The 21,810-nt window shown below is 43.1% G+C and overlaps 1 protein-coding gene across 1 annotated transcript in view; it reads right to left on the minus strand.

The window, feature by feature from the left end:
- IDUA (alpha-L-iduronidase) overlaps positions 1–1,838 on the minus strand; it is a 46,023-nt gene extending 44,185 nt beyond the window's left edge. The window contains exon 1 of the mRNA XM_054283453.1: positions 1,681–1,838. Coding sequence (XP_054139428.1) covers positions 1,681–1,805 — 125 coding nt within the window. The 5' untranslated portion in view covers positions 1,806–1,838. The remainder of the gene's footprint in view (positions 1–1,680) is intronic.
- Positions 1,839–21,810: the final 19,972 nt, after the last annotated feature.

Raw genomic sequence — 21,810 nt, forward strand, 5'->3', positions numbered from 1 at the left:
GTTCCAGTAAACACAGACAACATTAACTATCGGATTCTGATGGAGTGCTTTACTACTACTCCGAAATTCAAACTGGCTTCCAATCAATAGTGGCAAAGACAATTATTTTTGCTTAGTCCATGTTGAATAAACATTCTGAAATTCACACCCCGTAAGAGAGAAATTTTGCAGAAACTGTGATGGGATACAAAAGAAAGCTGGCAGAATGGTGAGTTCTGTTAGTGGTGCTTTCAGCATTGGTCCTTTCCTGTTCTGAGTGCAAAGTACCCATCTAAAAGAACTTCAAGCCTTGCTCCCAGGTTTTCTCAGCTGTTGATCCACAGCTGGGCACTTGCCCAGAAAAGAAGCTTTAGCAGCTGGAACTCACTTGTGCCACTGCAGGAGCTTTCAAGAGATTTTCAGAAATACTAGCGTTGGCCAGATATTATAAAAGAGTAACTGCTGACCCATGGATAGCCTCTGCCTCTGCTACTGCTACTCTATCTTTCCTTCATGTCTTTCATGTTTGCAGCTTTCCAAAGTTTTTCACACAATTAAAACCATGAGTGTTTTAATAGGCTGCTGTTTAAATGGGCTAAACATACTATTTTTAAGGCAGATTTTCATTAATGTTTCCTAATACTGGAAGAAAAATTTAAAACAAAACAAAACAACAACAAAAAAAAGAAAAAAGAAAAGAAACAATGAAAGAAGAAAAAATCCTGAAAGCCCAAACGTTTCTCTTCATCAGAATGTATTTTAGGTCCTGTTCTGTTCCCCTCCCCCTTGGAAACCTAAAGAAAAATCTTTTAAGTTTTTTCTTAGGGGACCTTCATGCATTATACAAAAAAAGTGCACCAAGTCCTTTTTCCAAAGCACATACTCATTCCATCCCTATTGCAACTCTCTTCCACATAAGCGTTATTTAACCCACTGTATGCCTAGATGAAGTAGATCATAATCACCTTAGAGTAAAATACAAGCTCGGCAGTAGAATATAACATCTCTTGCTTTCACACCTGCTAGAAGCTTTTGGTAGTCTCACTAAACTTAAAGGCCGTTCCAATCCTAGTTAGCTGAGCAAGACCAGGCTTTCTCGGAGAAGCTAAGCACGACCAGAATACAGGAATTTCTGCGTGGTCACCGCCTTCCCCCTAACTTGGGTCAACTTGACCCACTGGCTGCATCTGGTAGTGCATCTGGAAAACGTCTGTCAAGAAGAACAAACTCCTAGAACTATCAGTCTTTTGTTTGGTAGTAGTAGAACTCTCCGAAGTTTTTCCTGGGGCCCTTTAGGGGCCCTTGGCAATGGAAACACTGAAAAGTAAAGGGAAATGAGTTCTGAGTATCAACACATGTACTGTGCTGGGGAAGAAGATGGACTTTACATGCTCGAGGGGACAAGCAAGCAAGTCAGAGAAGGGGAGACAAGGCCTATTTTTTGGCCAGTTCGCATTAACTGCCACATCCCACATCCCGCCCTACACTCTGGACCTGGTCCAGCACCAGGATAAGCGATAAGGGGCAGAAAGGGCCCTCTAATCCCACAGCAGTAAGCCCGGGAGAGCCTCGTTTCCTCCTGGAAGGCAGGGTCCGCACGCCCTGGGGACCGAGAGGGCGGGATGCGGCCGAGGCGAGGGCCGAGGAGCCTCTGCCCAGCGGCTCGGGGCTGGGGCCCGGAGCCGGGCGGCGCGCTCTTACCAGAAGCCAGTGCTCCTCCAAAAGTGCTGCAGGGGCCGCTCGGCTCGCCGGGCATCCACGTACACCTCGTACGCCGTGGAGCCCGCGCCCAGCGGCACCAGCAGCAGCCACAGCAGCGGCCCCATGGCGCCGCGAGGGCCGCGGGGCCGGGGAGCGGGGCCCCAGCGCCGCCCGCCGCCGACGCGCCAGTGCACGCCCAGGGGCCCCGCGGCCCCCGCCCTCCGAGCCCCGCGGCCGGGGGGCTCCTGCCGGCCGCGCCGCTCCCGAGCCGCAGCGCTGTGGCCGCAGACGCGGCGCCGCCGGTTCCCGGGGTCTCCCGCGGGCAGCGCCGCGGGGCGGCTGCGGCTCACCCGCGCCCCACACGGGGGCGGTGCGCACCGCCACGCCCGCGCTCCCTGTGCCAGGCCCGGGAAGGCCGCGGTGACGGGAGCGGAACCGCCCTCCTTCCCCGGAAAAGCGTAGGGGCAGGGTGGGAGCTGTGTCCGCTGGCTACGTGTAAACCGATTTATTGATCTCGGTATTTCGCAGAGCAGCTTGCGCTCTCAGCCCAGAAAGCCAGCTGCATCTGGGCTGCATCCAAAGCAGCGTGGGCAGCAGAGCGAGAGGGGGGATTCTGCCCCTTTGCTCCCCTCTGGTGAGACCCCACCTGGAACCCTGCATCCGGCTCTGGGATGCACTACAGGAAGGACGTGGAGTTGTTGGAGCAAGTCCAGAAAAGGGCCGTGAAGTTTTCAAGGAGACTGAAGAACTTCCCGTACACAGACAGGCTGCGAAAGTCGTGGCTGTTCAGTCGTAGAGAATATCAGATACAAACTGAAAGACGAGAAGTGTAGCTCAGTTATTAGGAGGAAATTCTTCACTGTGGGGGTGGTGAGATGCTGGAACAGGTTGCCCAGGGGGGTTGTGGATGCCCCCTGGCACTGTTCAAAGCCAGGCTGGACGAGGTCTTGAGCAAACCAGTCTAGTGGGATGTGTCCCTGCCCATGGCAGGGGGATGTTTGGACTAGATGATCCTGAAGGTCACTTCCAACCCTTAACATTCCATGATTCCATGATTCTATGAAGAGCTTTAAGTGTGATGTGTTATGCACAGCCTGCAGCTTGATTCTCTAAATGCTTGTTTGCTACCAGGTATACCTGAGGAGTTTTCCATGAGGTGGTACTCTTGTCTTTAGGATCATTCTCGTTTACCTATTGTGCCTTCAGGAATCTTACCAAGCCTTCCAGGCAAGGAATCCAGCTCTATGCTGCTAGCAGCACCCTGAGCTGGGACAACAGCTGCCTTTGGGTGAGTGCTGCTGTCTGGGCTTCAGTGAGGGCTGGTGGCATTTTGCCTGCCAGAGAGGGTGATCCATGAGAGGAAGGCCTTGCACACACCCAAGCTGGCCCTGTTGTTAGCCTTCCCTTCAGAGGGATAGATTGGAGGAGATTAACACCTGACAACCAAACACCATACAGTGATTTTTTGCTTATTAACACCAACCCTGCCCCTCTCTCTCTGAAAGTGGGGAAGGTTCATTGTGGGGCCAGCACAAGATGCCAGCAGTTTGAGCATCTAGTTGTGATGGACATGGCGAGGAACCAACAGCTCCATCCCCAATCAAAACTTGGACAAAAATTTTAGCAAAAAGTCATTTTCAAGGGAGAAATGCCCTGAAGCCCATAGGTTCTACCACAGACCATTCCTTTTGACATAAGGAAGGCTTGACCCTTGGAGACCAAGCTGACTTTTCCTCAGAGACTGCTAAAACAGAACTGTTGCATTCAGTTTGGCTGATTTCAAAGTCCAATCAGGAAGACAAGGTGTCAAACCAATGCTATGCTCTTTTTGGCCAGGAAACTTTGGCTGTCCTCAGGCATGTTATATGAAGTCCTGAAACACCACAAAGCCATGCATGTAAAATGGTGGTGTGTTGACCTTTTAGAGAAGTCTCTCTCACAGCTCCAGGAAAGTCTGTTCCCTGGGAGTCTGACAAGAACATGACCTCCAGAGCATTCCAGGAAGGTCCTTCTCAGAGATTGGGGTAGGGGCCAAAGAGAATGTCCCCCTTGTTTTCTACAACTTATCCCAAGGCATGGGCAAGTGCTACATGTAGCACACTGGCCACACCAGGCCTGAATTTGGGTGACAGAAGCAAAGTAAAACCCCTGCTAAAGGCTCCATCACCCACAGGTTTCTCTTCCATGTCCAACAAAGCAGGTAATAAGATTTTGTAAGGTACTTTTGAAGAACTGTAGTTGCCCACAGGAAATCTTTTCTGCTCACCACAGCTGCTCTGGTGCCTCCTGCCAGGGAAAGAAAATCCATCAGAATTATCTGCACCCTGTGAAGGAGCCCAATACACCTCTGTTCCTAAAACATATGAGGGCTGCTACAGGGAGAGCAGCTGGGAGCATATGGCTTGTGTTTTCCCAATCACAGTAGTCGACTGAATCAACATGTTCTGGCAGCATTTGCAGGTCAGATGCCAGGTTACACTGTGAAACTCCCTTGCCTGCTCTGCAATCCTTCCAGTCCTCTTCCAGGGGCAGCACAAATGCCAAGATTACCTCAGATTACCTCCAACACACAGTTTGCCAGGTTTAAAAATCTGATTCATAGCTAAACTCATATGCTTAGGTTTCTGTGAGCATGGTTCTAGAGACGATCAGGCAGAGCCATGATAAAAACCTTGGTCAAGGTGACCAAGTGAAAAAGGTTCCCCTTTTTGCTTTGACTTTCTGCTCCTCCGAGGTCTGGGAAGTACCCAGCAGCAGTTTTCTATGTAGCATTTTACCAGTGAGATTCCCCACAGCTGTCACTCCCATCCAAAGTACACTTGTGGGGATTTTACCACAGCCTTCTCCCATCTCCCTGCAAAGACTGAGTGAGAGCTCTTCCTGTGCTGAGGCGTTCCTGAGGAGGCACAAAGGCATGAGGAATGGAGAGCAGCACTGTTCACTGGCCCTTTCCAGTATATTGAGGCTGACCCTTCCCAGCTGTCTGGCCAGCTTAAAATCCTCCAGTGTCTCAGACTGGGGAGATGAGAGATGTACAACCTCTTACTCCTAAACTGAATCATTCTTCTGAGAAATAGTGCTTAAGGCATTTAACCCCAACAGCTCTCCCGGCAGCATCCCTGCAGATGTTCTGAGAGCATAGACATTCCGGGCTCCTTCAGACACATGAAAGAGCTGGTAACTTCCTGCTGCATTTTCTTTCTTTGTGAAGAGGTACCTGCACAATGCACGGGAAATTTGGTTGTATGTGTTGAGGGTGTGTCTGTGTGAGCTGTGAATGTGTGTGCTTTTCTGTTCAGATGCCTCCAGCTAATTTAGTACTTAATTGAATTATAAACTTGGCTTCAAAGAGCATCCCTGGAAATGTCAGGATGGCTTTGTCACACAGCCATCTCATGCCACATGGCAGGAAAAAGACTTTTGCTGTAGCATATGGAACTTGAAGACTAGAAAATCATCTGGAGTTATCTGGATATTTTTGTAATAACTAACTACTGTTGTAATTCACTAATTTTTGGTGAGGTTTTCCAAGGTTTATGACAGCCTTTGCTTCTTGGATAACTTCACATTCCCACATGGTGGCAGCTGGTGTTTGGACAGAGAGACTTGGCTGAATAGTCTCAAGTTTCATATTATATCTAATCCAGTCTAACCAAGACTTCTGCCCTGCTCTTCTTCCCTGCCACTGTTTGCCTGTTGCTGCTGTTTCCAATGTGTCAGGTCCAACATCAAGGAAGGTAAAAGGGGGATAATTTATCTAGCTGACTGCCTGGGAAGCATCTCCTTTTTTGATTCAGTTTGTTTTCTTTTGCAGAGGCATGACGCTGTGTAGCTGGTATTACACAACAGAAGAAGCGCAGGGACAGAGGTAGGAGGGAATGAGACCGGCCCTGACTGAACTGCCTGCTGGTAGACTGGAGAAGGCATGGCATGAAATTGTGCTCCAGCTCATGCATCTTCATGGCTTCCATAACATGGTCAGCCTTGTAAAATCCAACTCTGAACTGATTCTGGTTCTTACGGTAGTGTGGCAGCTCTATACGCCCATGTCAATCACCAAACTGCCACTGCACTCATAATATCTCTGCAAAATACTAAAGGTATCAGACATCCATATCTCACATCAGGAGTCTTATCAGCAGCACAGGATGGATCTTAGTTCTGCTTTTCTTATGGGCGGCTTGTTTACAAAGCTCAGCTCTGACAATGTTGCAGCTTTTACCCATGGCCTGGTGGGCTTTGTGACCCCCAGCTTTCCTTCTTCCTCAATTTATCTCCAGCTTTTGGGATGCGTATTTGAACTGGATGTGGCCTGCAGCTGTCTGTTGTCTTTTCTCTCAGTGGGACAGTTCTTTGCTGCCTCCAGACATGCAGTACCTGTAGCACTAAGTTTCTGCCACAGGATGTGCAGGTTGCAGGCAGTTGTAATACCTGCTCCCTGGTGGTGATTGCCTGTGCTGGACTTGCTTTTCTTGCAGTGATCAGCCCCAGACAGAAGTTGCACATGATGCAGGAACATGGATGCACTCCTGAGGGAACCTGGAAGCTGGAAGGTGCCTGGAGCATATCATGCTAGAGTTGTACAGGATTTTGAAGGTTGGTGATTTGTATAGGAGAGAACAGGGTGCATTACTCTGCTGTAGGGTGGAATGTGCTGTTTCCTTCCAAGGGCTTAAAAATTTTTAGTTTCTGCTTATTTCCTGGTGGGATGCTATAATTTTTTTTCCATCTCCCACTTTTGGTCTAGATACAATTCTGACAAGTTTCAGAAGTGTTTAGTGGCTTTTTCAGTGGAGTTTCTGGACTTCATGGCTAAGGTGGAGGTGTTCTGTGCCCTTAGGGGACCAACTGCTGGTATACAACAGTCTGGGTTGATGCAAACATACTCAGAGTGATGAAAATACTTCTCAGCCCTTTACAAGTGCTTTTCTCATCATTACGTAGTTTACCTAAGAGGTGGGTAGGAAGTCTTGATATCACCTCTGCTTATTACAACAAATTTAACAAGTATTATGTGAATGCTTGAAATTCTGTCCATGTGCATATCTCTAATATCCCAAAGCTGACTACATTCAAGGCCAGGATTTGACATCTTCCTGCCTTTGTGATACCTCAGTATATTTCATTCAGTGCATATAGCCTAGGGTTATTTCTTAAATGCTCTCTCATTTTTCCAAGGACATGGACCTTATCATCCAGATGTCACCTTCCATTCCACCATGATTGAATATGACTCAAGGGGATTGTTTTGCTGCAGTTCACTACTGTACAACTAGTATGTCATCAGATGAAACCTGGTACATCTAATTCTGTCATTATGACTCTTAGGCTGAGGGCTTCACATCAGCCTGACAGTGTGTTGTCTCAGGGCTTGTCTTGGCCTGAGATTGTTTTAGCTGTGGTAGCAGCAGTTTGATAGTTGTGTGACTGCTTCCTACATTTTTTCAGCTTAGCTCTGTGAATAGCATCCAGGGTAAAATGTGACAGGCCTCAGCAAGGGCCAGCTTATCCCTGAGGAAACCGGCACCTCATCACCAGCTTTGTTCACTTAGTGCTCCTCAGTTCAGAGGAGCAAGGTGGGTGCTGAGCGACAAATGTGGTCAGCCTAGAGTCCAGGTCATTAAATTGTACCAGGCAAGTATCATGACAGGACAACTCTGGGGCCAAACTGGGAAGTCAGACTATGAATCAGAGTGTAGATCAAAGATCTACACTCTGGCCAGATGTAGGCAGTGCTGAGATCAACACTCATGCAAGATAGCTTGGGTAAGTCAAAGCCCCTCTGAAATGGGGCTCCTGGGCTGAAAGGAGAAAGTTGTGTTGCAAACAATGACATTATTTAGTTCTCATAGATAGAAGGGACTACTGTAAAGATGCTCTTCCTCTACTGGGTTAAGTACCAGTTCCTCCACTTCAGGAGGATTGGGGTGTTGGGCCTGAGGCTAGTATGTATTCCATCTGCACTTAACTTGGTGCAGAAATAAATCTGAAATATTTTGCTGCCAGTTATAAAATTCTGAATTTGCTCCACTGTCCCTGAGGAAAGAGGAACATTATGGCTGAGTGTCAAAGTTTAGATGGAAACTACTGAAAGCAAAACAGATTTTATTAGCAAATGATCCAAAATAGCCCCAAATGGCAAGCACACTACAGTGACCAAGAGCCTACATTTGATGAAGAAATTGGCATGCCACTTACTGCCTGGGGAGAGCTTGTGTCCTCCCTGACCCTTAGGACTCAGAAGGACAATGGCAGGCTAAACTTAGACAGAGACAAGGGATAGATAGTAGGAATTTAATATGTATCAGTCTCACTCTTATTTTCAGAGTGTTGATTTTACCATAACTGAACCGAAGCTATTGACCTTCTGTATTTTAGTTAGACTGTGGAGACCCTAATTAGACTAACAATAAATTCTGAGCTCCACCTGTATTCCCTTTTGCCCATACCGAAATTTATTTTAGAATGTAGGAAGAGTGTTGTAGAGCTACAAGAAAGAATGGCATTGATGTTAATGGCAGTCACATCTGTTATGGCTGGAGTCAGGTAGAAGAGAAGCAGCACTATGTTGGTTAGCTGAGGATGATAAACTGCCTGGCATCCTTCTAACAAGCCACCTTTTCTCCTCAGTTCCCTTTTTGGCTGCAACAGCTCCTCAGGGTAAAAATTACCATGCGTTTGTGTGGCACCCCACATTTCTTTTACAACTCCTTTAGGGCCCCTTGGTGGAATGAGGATTTACATATATTTACCTATGGCCAGAGCATGTTCCACCACTTTGAGGAAGGGAGGCTGAGTGTGGAGGAAAGAACAGATTTATCCCTCAAACCTCAACAGTCTTTGATACTGTCTTTGCTCCTAGAACTGGCATCAGTACACAGAGGGGACAGAGCATGAGGAGTTGATTTCCACAGCTTGTTCTGCCAAGATCATTTGAAAATAAATCAGGGTAGACAACATCAACTGTTCTTCCCTTGTTTATCCAGGTCTTTGTTTCATAGTTGAAGGCAGTCAGCTTGGTCAAACATGGCTTCTCTTTAGTGAATCCAGGCTGACTGCTCCTGACCACCCTCTTGTCATCCATGTGGATGGCCTTATTTCAGAATGAGGTGTTCCATCACCTTTCCAGAGACTGAGGTAAGGCTGACTGGCTAGTAGTTCCCTGGGTCCTTATTCTTGCTCTTTTTGAAGACTCAGTGAGATTTTCTGTCCTCAGGCAACTCTCCTGACCACTGTGGCTTCTCAAAGATATGGGGTATAGTTGTAGGAGAAGATCACACTGCAACTCTTTGATACCTTATGCATTGGGTCTGGATGAGAAGGGGTGGTGGATATTTTATCCACTGTCAGCACTTTTCTTCTGCATGTTTTGGGATAGCTGAAGACCAGAAGGGAAAGTTTCAAATTCTGTTGTTCAGCAGCGGCAGTGCTGTGTGCTACCATGCAAAGAACATTAACAAGTGGACCTTTCTCAGCACTGGATTACACTTCACAGTACTAAACAAGTGGTAGCTGGGCATCTATGGTTACAGTTTCCACGTATTCCCAAATGCTACAAGTCATGCAGCTTTTATTTTGCAGCTGATCCAGATGGGAATATTTATTATTTATATAGCTAGTTTTAATTAATCAGTTAACTTACCATTTGCCAAACTGCTCTGTAAACAGAATCCAAGAAACTTTTCTTTTTTTTTGTGAATTAGAATTAAAATCCTGTGTATTAAGTGTGATAGCAAGTTTTGGAAATCTGTGATGCTGGTTGTGCTAGTACAAAAGATGACTTATGGATGGAACTTCAGGTTCATGTTAGATGAAGTCAACAATTAATAAATACATATTTGGAAGTCTGCCCCCAGAATGGAAAGGCAAGGATATACACATCCTCACTTGTTTTTTCCGCAGGACATGGATTGTAACTGATGTTTTGTGTGGGCTGTGGAGAGGCAGAGGCAAAAATAATAACAAATCAAAGAGTCCTCTAGAAAAATCAGAATAGCCACTCTGTGAGTCCTCTGGAAAGCTTACACTGGCACTTTTGTCTAAACAAGTCAACCCAGATGTACTCAGTTAAAAATATATCTCCTTTGCGAAGCTATTTGCTACCTTGACACCAAGTGTAGCCGTAATTTCTGTGTTAGACTTCCTGTGGCTATCACGTGAGCTTGTGAGTCAACCCATTAGAAGCTTTTCCAGTTATTAACCATGCCAATAACTGAGAACATAAGTACTCTCACAGCACTGTGCTTGTGAAGAAGCAAGTAAAGAAAGCTAAAGACACTGAGCCACTACCACTTTCAAAACAAGGAATAAAGATATTTTCCTCTGCTTTCTCAGCTTCATCGCTTTCAACCAGTTAACCAAAGTTAAAAAAGAAATGTTCTTTCATTCTACTGGTGCTACAGCAAACCTATGGTTTGTCTCTAATCCCTTTTATGGCTATCTCATATAAGTCCTAATAAATGTTTAATTCCTTACTAAAGTCTTCCATTAAAGATTCACTTAATTTCTGGGAGGCACAGGGCCATCACAACTAACATGTATCATTTGTTTGACAGTTTTATGGTTCAGCTGGAACAATTTGCTGAGCTGTCCATCAGTATCTTCCCTGTAGCTTTGCAGCCTTTCTGTTTTAGTCATGAACTGCAGAACAGAGCAGAGTAACGGGCCACTAAGTGATACTTAGAAACTGAAGGAATAAAGCTCAGAAAAGCCACTGGAAATACTTTGCCTAATAATTTATTATGTTGTTTTAGTTGTTTTGCAAGGTTTAATGCTAGTACATTAGAAGAGGAGCTGTGCTTCAGAGACATCTTCTCAGTAGTGCAGGACTTGCAATATTTTTGTTTCATGTGTTTACACAGTTCTCTCCACCAAGAAGTCACACTAATTGTCAGTTCTCTGAAGCTGTAGGGAGGGGTGACAGATACCTCTGCTGTGTTAGCATGGCCTTGGCAGTGCACTGTGGAAGGCTGGTGAAAGCCTTTCTGTGCTCTCCCAGTGTTTGGGCATCATCTGATAAGGCACAGAAGGAGGAAGGAAGATATGTCAACAACTTCAGCTGCTGGGAAACTCTGCAGGTGCATTGCCTTGCAGGACCAGAACAAAACTATGCCCTAAGCCCTCCAGAGCTGGGCAATTGCAAGCTGTCTGTGATATGGCTGTGCATCTGCGTTAGGTACTTACATATAAGTCTTTGACATACACCCTCCCCTGCACTACCTGTCTTAGACTCATAACAGACCTTGTGTCTTGATGTGGTCACAGGTGTACACGAGCCATTAATAAATGGTGACAGCTTGTGATAACATTCCCATTTCCGTGTGATTACAAATGATAGTGCAGAATATTAATGGATAGCTTTTCATACAGCTTCTCCATGAAGCCCATTCTTCCACGGGAGCAATGACCAGTCTCAGGGAAACAGCCTCTTCCCAGTTGCTTCACCATTTTATAGAGTGCTCTCTACAGGCTTTTTGTAATGGCAGGAGTCTGCTAAAATGCACAGCACTGTCATGTGAAAACACCAGGGTTTGCACCTCAGGCTTATGGCCATGCTTAGCCTGATGCACAGTGAGAAAACAAGTAATCCTGAAATTATGTGAGCACAGTGGTACCCAAGCGAAAGTAAGATGGACTTCTTGCATGGCTTGAAAGATTGCTGCTGTGCTTGCCCATGGGTTTCCATTCAAAGAGTAGGTGTCGGTTACAATTGTGGGTAGAAATGAATGGGAAATCTTGTGATGTAAGGTTTTCTCATTTGCACAGTGGAGGAGTGGGTGTGCTCAAGTTAACTGAGTACTCTTTTTCAGGGAAAAGAACACTTAAAATAGTGCATGTTAAAATGGGCTGGTTTTGAAGATCACACAATATATTAAAAGAGACCACAAGGTCATTCAGCTTCGGGGGTTTGCAGCTGCTTCCCACACAGAACATGTGAATACTTCTGCACAAGTTAGAATTCCCAGTTTTACCTCCTTCTGAAAATGGACTAGTGAAGTCATTGAACTGGAGCATAACTGCTTTCCTCTAGAGCCCAAAGCACATTTAGCAGCTCAGCAGATATGAGCATTGCACATTCATTTGGGATTTTATGGATATGTGCATCTGTACCATTAAATTCTGATGTGCAGCCTAATCTGGGCAGAACAGCACTATTGGAGGGATGAGATTAACACAGTGCATCCATTTCAAGTAGTCCTTGCACTCATCCTTCCCTATCCATCGACATGATTAGTAAAAATGTGTATGCATGCACAGACACAAGCACACAGATAGATACTCCTCTTACCAAGAGAGTCAACTCTCAGTTTCTTGTCAATCAGTGGTTACTGTCTGCAAATGGGTCTCCTTAGAGTGATGACATCCAAAATTATCCTTTTTCTACATGGTGGCTTAATTTTTCTTCATAGGGCATATTTTGCTGCTCCCAGATTTCCATCTGACTAAATCTTGTGTTTTCCAAACCAGATCTTTTTCTTTGGCTTGTATTTTGCAAACTTCAACCATACTGATAAAAATTTCTTTACAGTTGTTGGACTTTTTTGGTTGAAGGTGGAAGGATGAAACAAACTATAGTAGCAAGAGAAACAAAATGGAACTGACAAATGTCTTTTATAGCTACTTATGTAAGAAGTAACAAAGTGTTCTGTGGGTATAGCAAGGCAGTAAAATCTAGAGGTGTTTATGAGACTGACTTTGAATTTTAACAGTTTACCCTTCCTAAAACTAACCATTTTCTTTTCAAGAGATCTATCTTCAAAAACTTCACAAATTAGAATTTAAACACAAATTATTTTACCTGAATAATTTCGGCTGGCCACAGAGGTGACCAAGAAAAATGAGATGCTCTTTCAAAAAAATGTATTTCATTTAATTTTTTGCTTTCTTGCAAACTTTGACCTTTTCTGAATTACAAGGCTGCTAGCCGTCTCTAATCAAGGGGATACTCTTGGCTGAGCCAGCAACACTTTAGTTCCTGCAGATGTTAGCTGTCATTGCTTCATTGCTGCTCACTTCTCATGGGTCTGCTCAGGGAATTTCACCTTTCGCTTTTCCTTGTCAAGCTGCAGCTCATTGACAGCGTAAAATACGTCAGACATTCACAGACACATTCTTGCTTGTCTTGGTGCTGATGTTTGACGTGGCACCAACACACTGTGTTGCCCAGTTGACACTGTGTGTCAGTTTTTCCTCTTCATCATGTCTTCTCCCTGTTGTTTGCATTTGTGGCCCTGGAACATTTTAACTGAATTTGCACCCTGAATCCAGGGGGTATCCAGTCAATTTTAATTTACCTTCTTCACCTTTGATTCAAAACTGCTGCGAAATTTGCCCTTTTATGCACATTCCATCTCAACACATGCTCTGACTTTGATTATATCTTCATATTGACATCCCTCCTTAAGCAAGTAATGCAGAATGATTTAAGATGCTTTTAATACTGAATGCTCTGACAAAAAACAAAGCACAATACTTAGTTACAGCTCTCAGCTGCCCAACTCTATTGGTGATTGTCATCATATGTTTTGCACCAATGTTTACTTCATTAGATACTAGTATAGATGAGTTATATAGGAGAACTTGTATAGATGAGTCCTCAAATACCATAGATGTACAATATTACTTGTACAATGCCTTAAGGTGTCTGTCATCTAAAGTTGACATAGGACTTGCTGCACAGCCTCTGGAAGCCTGCAAAGGAATTGTCTTTTTTTCCTCACTTCTGTCACCCAATTTTGTCCATGAAAATAAGCAATTATTCTCATTATTCATGTAAGTCTACCCTGATTATTATCCATCTGAATGTCTTCCTTGTTACTGTCTTTGTTTCAAATTTTAGAGGATGTTCGGTGGTACAAGCATACAGTGAATGGATTCTGTGCCAGTCTCAGAGTCTAAAGATCTGAGATGCGAACTTTGTTATCTTATTGTGCCAGATGAAACAATGGGAGGTAAAAGGGTGGGATCTAGCTAGCCCAACCTAAACCACCCAGAAGGCAGAGTTAGCTAGTCCCTGCAGAACAAGCGCTGAGATGTCTCTGTCTGAAGTCTCTGCAGTGGCCATTCTTCTACTGATGGCAGAGAAAGCCTTGAAAGGGATGCTTCATTTCTGTATAGCTAGAGCTAGATGGAATTAATCCCCATTAATCAGATTATCTACTTCTTCCTGGAGCAAAGACAGGAATATCTCAGCGCTGCCTAAACCTAAAATTTCATCAAAAAGACTGTGGCACTGGCAACAGATCACCAAATACTCCTGGTCTAATCCTAAGGCTATGTACAAAACTTGAAGCCTTTCCCCTTTAGACATTGCCTTTCAGGATAGCAGCCAGTGGCAATAATTTTGTAACTAAAGCAAATGATGTTTTAAATTAATGTTTCCACTTCCTCCCTCTCTCAGTCACAACGCCCATTATGAGGTTGCTGATATTCCTTCCAAAAGCTTTTTCAAACACAGCACAAAAGAAAAGATGGTTTCTGACCATAATGACATCAGGCTTTCTCTTAGACTTTTTGCCCAGAGGCATAAGAGGTATTGATGGCTCAGCCTGTCCTAGAAACGTCAGAATGCATGAGGTTCACAAAGCCACGCATTAAATGAAGTGTACAGGACTCTGTAGCTGTCAGACATTAATTTAACAAAAATAAAGCTTTGCTATATAAAGAAGAGTCAGTCAATTTCGCTGATGGCCTCCTGCCTCCTGGACTAATATAAAGTTATCTATAAGGAGAGAGGGACAAGTCCACTGACCTACCCAGAACAGGATCTTGCCACTTAGTTCTTGTTCGCCTAAATGCTACCATTTGTGCTTTCAGTTACAAAATGGCTGTTTTCTTGGCAGGATTGCTCTTCACATAACAGAGGATAGGTGTTACCTTTCTTCTGTCTGAATTACCAGGAGATTTGGATCTTAATTCATTATCCATTTAACTGGAATGGGCTGCTAGTCTCCTTTGGCTGACTTGAAGTGCTCTCCTTCCAGATGCAAACTTAAACTAGCACCAAAAAGGTTAAAAACTCTCAGGACCTCTGTAGCTTCGGTCACTTACACTGCGGTGTCTTCGTTCTTTATGCTGCTGCCGATTTAAATTCTGTCAGTCCCACAGCACTCTTTTTCTCAGCACACCTTATTTGAGAGCCATCAATTAAGTAAAGAATTAAGTTTTTAAAAGGATTAAAAGTATTCTTTGCTAAGAAAATAGATTTTTGTCTGAGTGGTTCTGCTTATAGAAGGATGGCAGCATTTTCTAAGGATAAAAGAGTCCTCTCCCTCTCCCTCATATAAATCAACTGGCAGCTGAAATATTTTGCAGAGGATATGTCATGATGAGATTTCATGAGAGATGTCACTTGGCTGCTTGCTCTTCTGAGAGTGTTGTATGTCACTGCAGTCATAGCATGCTTCCCCTTGCCAGGAGCTCTGGTAGGGAAGTTTAGGTTTGGCCAAATGTTTCTTTAGTTCATTCTTTGCAATTTGCCTAAAAGGAAATTAAAATTTCATCTGAGAATCTGCATGATTTTTTGGTAAACTGTAGGTTAATAGTTTGGGCTATTTAAAACAGCAGTACTAAGCATGTCAGCACAATCTGAGTGCAAGTTCTATGGCACAGTGCAGACTTAATTTTAGCACTAAGAAAACAAGTTTCTCTTTCAAAGAGATCGAAATTCTTCAGACACTTGCACCAGTTCCTTCTGGAGTGGAAGAATGTCCTCTCTGAATAATACTGACAAAAATCTCACCTGGTGGGAAATCCAGACATATTTAATGTGCTTTATTGCATGTTAAGGACATCAGTGCTGCTCTAAATCTTTGTGTTTTGACTGGTTTTCATGGAGTCTATAGAAAAACATTTACACAATTTCTCAGTTCTGCATGGAATCATAACAGGACTATTGAGGTCTGACTAAGTCCCTGCCTGTTTCTGTTGTTGATTTTCCTCTAAAATTTTTCAAGAACTTGTATCTATAATTTTTGCCAGAAGGACTCCTCCTGACAAATTTTCTGTGAAGTCTGATGAAAAAGAGAAAAAGAGGCCTATTTTCAGATGAAATTATGATTGTGAATATGTCTCACTTTCCAGAAAGTATGTCTTAGTGGTTAATGCATTGAAGCCCACATTTTCATATTCAGTTTTGGCTGACTCCCGTGATTGCTCAGCACTTTGGCTGTTCCAGTTGTTCATGTGACCACTGAGCACCTCCTTTTCCTCCTTGCCTTGCCTCCTGTGCCAGTTTAGAAATTGACACCTCTGAAGATTGTCTGCCTGTCAGTGTGTTTGTGCAGAGCTCTTGCAAAGTAAGTCTTTTTGACACTGAAATGCGATTGCCTATGCATTACATGACTGCATCCTCATTTCCCACTGGCATTAAGGAACTCCAGAAACCTTTAGTGATGGGTTGGGAAAACAGGCAGAGAGGGAAATACTGGATTCTCTCAGACAGAAACATTTTTACTACTACTTTTGTTGTTCCAGAGTGGTGATATGGTCTTTAGGAGCAAAAATGGAAGTTAGCAAGAGTAACATTCTCACCTATCACAAGGGATGGATAATTGCTCACAAAACCAAGCACAGATAATCCCAAACAAGACTGTTTCTTCAAAATCTACACAACAATAATAATAGAAGCATCTCACAGACTCTGAAACAACCAGGATTACTTAAACTTCCAGCTACAGTTCAAATTTTTTCCATTAATTTGCATTTAATAAGGCAAGTTCCCAGATAAAATTTTGAGTATGTCTTGAACATATTGAGCCCTGTTTGCCATGTGCAAACATCTTTGCAGTGTCCATAAAATGTTGTAGTATCCTGGGAAATATTGGAGAGTAGGACATGAAGAATTTTTAAGAGAAACATTAATAGACCATTTCCAAAATAAGGAATAAGGACTGAAGTCTTGAGAATTTTCAAAGCTCGCCAATCTCTTTTTTATATGTGTAGAAGCTGTGTCCTTCAACTTTTTCATCACCTGGGAAAGTGTTTCAGATTTCAGGCCAAGGTGCCATAGATATTTTCAAAGGAATATTGATTAGTTTCATTACAGGGGAAATCTGAGAAGTGAATGGCAGAGTTCCTACAGACATGGATTATTTACCTCATATATTTACAAGTTCTCTCAAATTGCACCTTTTTTTTTTTTTTAATTGGATGGGGTGCTTGCTCTGAGCTCAACTTTCACATTGCCAGAACATTGCTAAGGCTTTCCTCCATTCCTTCAGCATCAGCAAAGTAAATTTTTAAATTTGCTTCATTATCCAACCTGACAAAACTTCTTCCCTTACCTAGCTTTTCCGAAGTTCTGTTCTCTGACAGAAGATTAGTGCCAGAGGAATGTCAAGTTGCCTGGTCTAGACATGGTGTGTTTCTGAGGTTTTTATCCCAGGTAGAATCTGACATTTAATTATATAAATGGATGCAGTGTTCGTCACCATGCAGGCAAACATCTGTTATTTCTGCTGCACTTGGAAATGTTTGGGCTCAAATAATCCAGGAGATAAACCTTGTATGAGAAGATTTATCCTTCATCTTCAAGCTGATGGTCTTTCTACTCCAGATTTTGGAGGAAAAATAGGACAGGTACTTAGTTTATTTCCCATCGAATGGTTTTGTTTTCTATATATGTTGCTAATGGTTGAAGCAAGAAAAAACCTGTTCTTTATTTCACTCCTGCTTCCTGCTCAAACAATATTTTTTCATCACACATTTTTCTTTCTACTCACTGACCCTTCCAAAAAGAAATGTTTAATGAATTTTAAAGAAAATGAAGTTTTCGTAAATTTGTTGTGAATCAAAAACTGCATTAAGGGAACAACTCAAATGAGATTTTTTCCATCTGAAGAAACAACAGACAGACTATATATCTCATTTGGGAGAAGTTACACAGTTAGTCAGCACATATATGGTAGTTCACTAATCACCATACATACACGTAGCTCCTACATAGCTTCTACACATGATGCTTTGTACCCCTCAGGGATCTAACAGTGAGCAAGAGGAGTGGTCATGGCTATTGAGATACTGGAAGTTTGGAGGGAAAAGATGCATACACAAAAAATAAGATTCCATCACTCCTCCAGCTCATTGAGTAGCCCATTTCCCTAATGCCAACTTTGTTCTTCTTTTTCAATTGTTGGGGATTTTTTTCCACTGATTAATTTAAAGACTATTTCCACCCCACCTCTCCATTTTTTTTTTCTTTCCCCAACCACCAAGTTCTCCATGAATTTAATTATTTCTTTGGAACACACCCACAAATCTCAGTGGGTGAAATCCACTATACCATAGCCTCAGAGTAGTTATTCAGCCAGCATATGACCACAACCATGAATTGCTGCATCAACAAGAGCACTGTTAGATGTGCTCTGTTCACATGGTGCTTGAGTTACTTGCTTTTTCCAATGGTCTATTATTTCATGAATTTGTGAGGGCTAAAATTGTGCATTTGCATCTTAATCCCTTATAGGCTAGGTGATTTCAGACATTCAGTCTGGGACTCTTTATTGCAGTCATATTCCCATCATTCACTAGCTCAATCTGGCCGTTTTGTTAAAGACCCCTACCCTTTCCACTCATGGCACTCATTGCTATTGTATTTTCCCTAACAATATTGCTTCTATATCCATTATCACTACTGCAGGGAAAAGACATGAGGAGACCCCTACCCACAGTCCCTGAATCCAACATTTTCAGGAAGTTACATCATAGCATCCCTTTGAGCATTGCCATTTACACTTCTGCTTGATTTGTTTTTTTTCCCTACTTATGAAATGCTAAATTTCTCAGAAATAAAATGTTGGCTATACTAGCATCCCTGGAGGCAATGCATATGTCAGTATGGAATTTGGCTGCTTCCATAAGATCCTATTCAAACTTGTGTGGTCTGCATGTTATTTCTAATAACTATCACAACTGTGTGCATAAAGCTAGTGATTTCTGCTGGCCTCTCTCTGTTATAGCTCTTTAGAGTTGCTCCAAAACATTATGTGATTTCCATTTTAGGATTGAGGAGAAATAGCATCCCTGGTGAGGAGCTCAAAAGAGGGTGTAGAAATATCCAATGCACCCTCCCTATAAGAGTCAAAATATGCTTGCAGCAAAGAAAGGTATTTACATAAGGGAAGTGTAGAAACGTATATATTACACGTTCAAAACCTACTCCCATGAACTGTTGCTTTAATAGAGAATTCTTAAAAAGCTGAACAGAGGTGATTGGTTTGATGTTTAGTTCCTTGAAATGGATCAGATTTTATCAGCCTATATATATATAATCTCCATCAAGTTACAGGAAGAGTAGGTCCAAGCTGAAGGTCAGTGAAGGTAAAAAAAAGTGATGCTGTTAGCACAGTGGAAGGTGCTTTGGGGATGTTGCCATCAGGGACACTTTAGCTTGGATCTTCGTGCTGTACTCTGGTTACTGCATCTCCTTAGTGGACAGGATCATGAGAATAGGCATCTATTCATGTGCTTGGCTACTCAGTGCATATTGACTGCCTGACTTACTGACTGCCCAGTTCATAGCTGGGGCAGCAGGGGCAGACTCATAGAGGTGCTGTGGTTCAATCTCTTCAATACAAAAGAGAAATTAAGAAAGGACTTTATCACAAAGCAAGCTACTGAACTGAAGAAATCCTGTGCTAAGTTTGTGGAAATGCCCTAATCAACGCAAGCTTCAAGGCCTATTCCCACACATTATTTAAAATTTGACTACCAAAAAAAAAAAAAAAAAGGCTTCAGTATAAAAGATCATGCCTGAAGCATGAGCACATTATTCTGCGTACAGTAGTCATTGAAACTCCATCTTCACTCATGCTTCACATCTCCTGCACACAAGGATGCACACTGGAAGCCACTGGTCAGTGTCTGGTGGATCAGAGAGCAAACACTATTGACATGTGAGGTTCTAGAGCATGAGAGAAGCCAAAGGGCAGGACTTACACATGGGTGAGATCCAGGCCTTGCTGCAGGGGGTGTGAATATATTGCTCAGGGTGTAACACTTGGCAAAATGGACTGTACTAACACTTTAGCAGAGGTTAGTGTCCTGGAAGGGCTTCTCTGACAGTCAAATGACTTCCAACAAGACAGTGAAAGTTGGATTCCTAATATTCTTCTGATAAATGCTTTATTATTCTGTTTATTGTAGTAATACCAGAAGTTGAAACAAAACAGTGGATCCCAACAGCACACAGGGCTTACACAGATTAATAGTAATCTTTTAGCTCTATGAGACTAGAGTTGTCACATATAAGGCAGGTACAACTGCTGTCAATATTGCTTCTATGAAGCTGTAGGAAACTATACTGTGTGAGGGAGTTGAGAGGTGGAACACAGACCAAGAGCCCACCAGACAATCAATTGTCTATAGAAGTGGGGTAGAAGGGATAGGGCTGGGAGAATGCATTTCAGAAACAGAGCAGGAGTAACCAAGAAAAACAGCTGAGAAAGTGTCTGAGTGATGTCAGATGGGAGAACAGAGAGAGCAATGATTTTCTCTGCCTTAGTAATAGATGCACGCTTATTAGTGAAGGATAACTCTGACAACACAAAAGAATAGTATTCTGGTTTTCCCTCCAGCAGGTGTAAATCTTTGTGACCCCTTTTGCCCAAGTACTTGTGAAAAATGTCTCATGGGGAGTCCTACTTTGAGCCCAGTGCTTGCTGAGATCAAATACTTTCCTCAGAGTATTGTCACAGGTGGCCTCTGCCTCTCTGCCTAATGTCTGCAAAGCCTTGAATGGTTGAAAAGTCTGCTTTATTTCTATAGTCAACTGTCTTAAAAGATCTGGAAATACCTCTTCATGGTATCCAAATGCCACAAATCAGAACAGAGCATTTTAAGGTAAAATATCAGTCTTCACAGGCTGATGAATTGCCTATGCAGTACAGACATGGAAAAACCACTAGTCCATATAAACTTTTCAGGCTAAACAATTCCTTCATCACTCAGAACCTAAGAAGCTTCATGTTCCAGCCTTTAGAGATAGTCTTTCAATTGCCTGCTCAATTTAAGTACCTCCCTTTCTCAGAAATCTCCCCTCTGTGAGCTTTAGTGAGTTTCCCATTTACCTTAATTTAGCTAATGCATAAGATACCCAAAGCTGATTACAAAACTGTCAGTCAGATGGCAGGACTTGAACTGATTCTTGCATTATTCCATTACAGTTTCCTTCTGCTGGCATCCCTTTTTGCTAGCAGTAGGTGTCCCGTGCCCAAGGAAGCACTGTATGTGAATATGCAAAGAGGACCAAACCCTAGATGAGTTGGTTGAGTCCCTAAAAGCTGTCTGCTTGTGAAAGCAGTAAGTTGCAGAGTAGACATAACATTAAATGGTGCTGAGATCCCACTCAGCTGTTTCAGGGGAGGTATCACAAGCAAATGTATAGGTAGACATGAGCAAGAAGCCAGTGAGAAGTGGCTCAGATCCCCATAGTGCTTCCAGAGCCGCAAAGGGTGAAAAGTGCCCCTAGTACAAACTAGGCTGTACTGTTTGTACCCTAGTACAAACTTGGCTGGTGGTAGTTAGCAAAGAGTTGACAGACTGTGAGCTTCTCCACTGGATGCAGGGGCTTCTCTGCAGATGATCAGAACATGAGTATCTCATGATGGAAAACACTTTTGTCACAGAGCTGTTTGTAACTGTCCCATATGCATATGCAATCCATTGCATTGTCAAATCCTTACAAACAACTCAGATACAGCTCTCCAACAAAGGACTGCTTGGCTCTAGAGGAGGAAATCAGCCATTCAAATCTGAGCCTGGCTCCAAATGGATCTGTCATTAGGATTGCAAATAGCACCAGGGAGCATGCCTTCAGTTCCTGGGTGCATAGGCAACCCTGTAAATGGGTCTTCTCATTGTTTGTTTTTTTCACTGTCAATACCATGCAGCTTTTACAACATCAAATTCCAGTTAAGTAGTGCATCTAGGTCGTAGAAACCTTTTTGTGCAGATTTTGTGCACCTCTGCAAGCTGCTTGCCCTCTTTTTCCTAAGCCATCATAACTGAAGAAACCAGAGATATTTTTTTTCTGAGTGAATATATGCTTGGGGTAAAAGTACATATGGAAGGACTCAGCCTCTTCTTCCTACCTAGAGGGCAAAAGAAAAATGAAAGCTTGTCAATATATGC

The sequence above is a fragment of the Melozone crissalis genome, unplaced genomic scaffold (genome assembly GCF_028551555.1).
Source record: "Melozone crissalis strain CALT ecotype California unplaced genomic scaffold, PUWL_Pcris_2 ptg000005l_1, whole genome shotgun sequence".
Taxonomy (NCBI): Eukaryota; Metazoa; Chordata; class Aves; order Passeriformes; family Passerellidae; genus Melozone; species Melozone crissalis.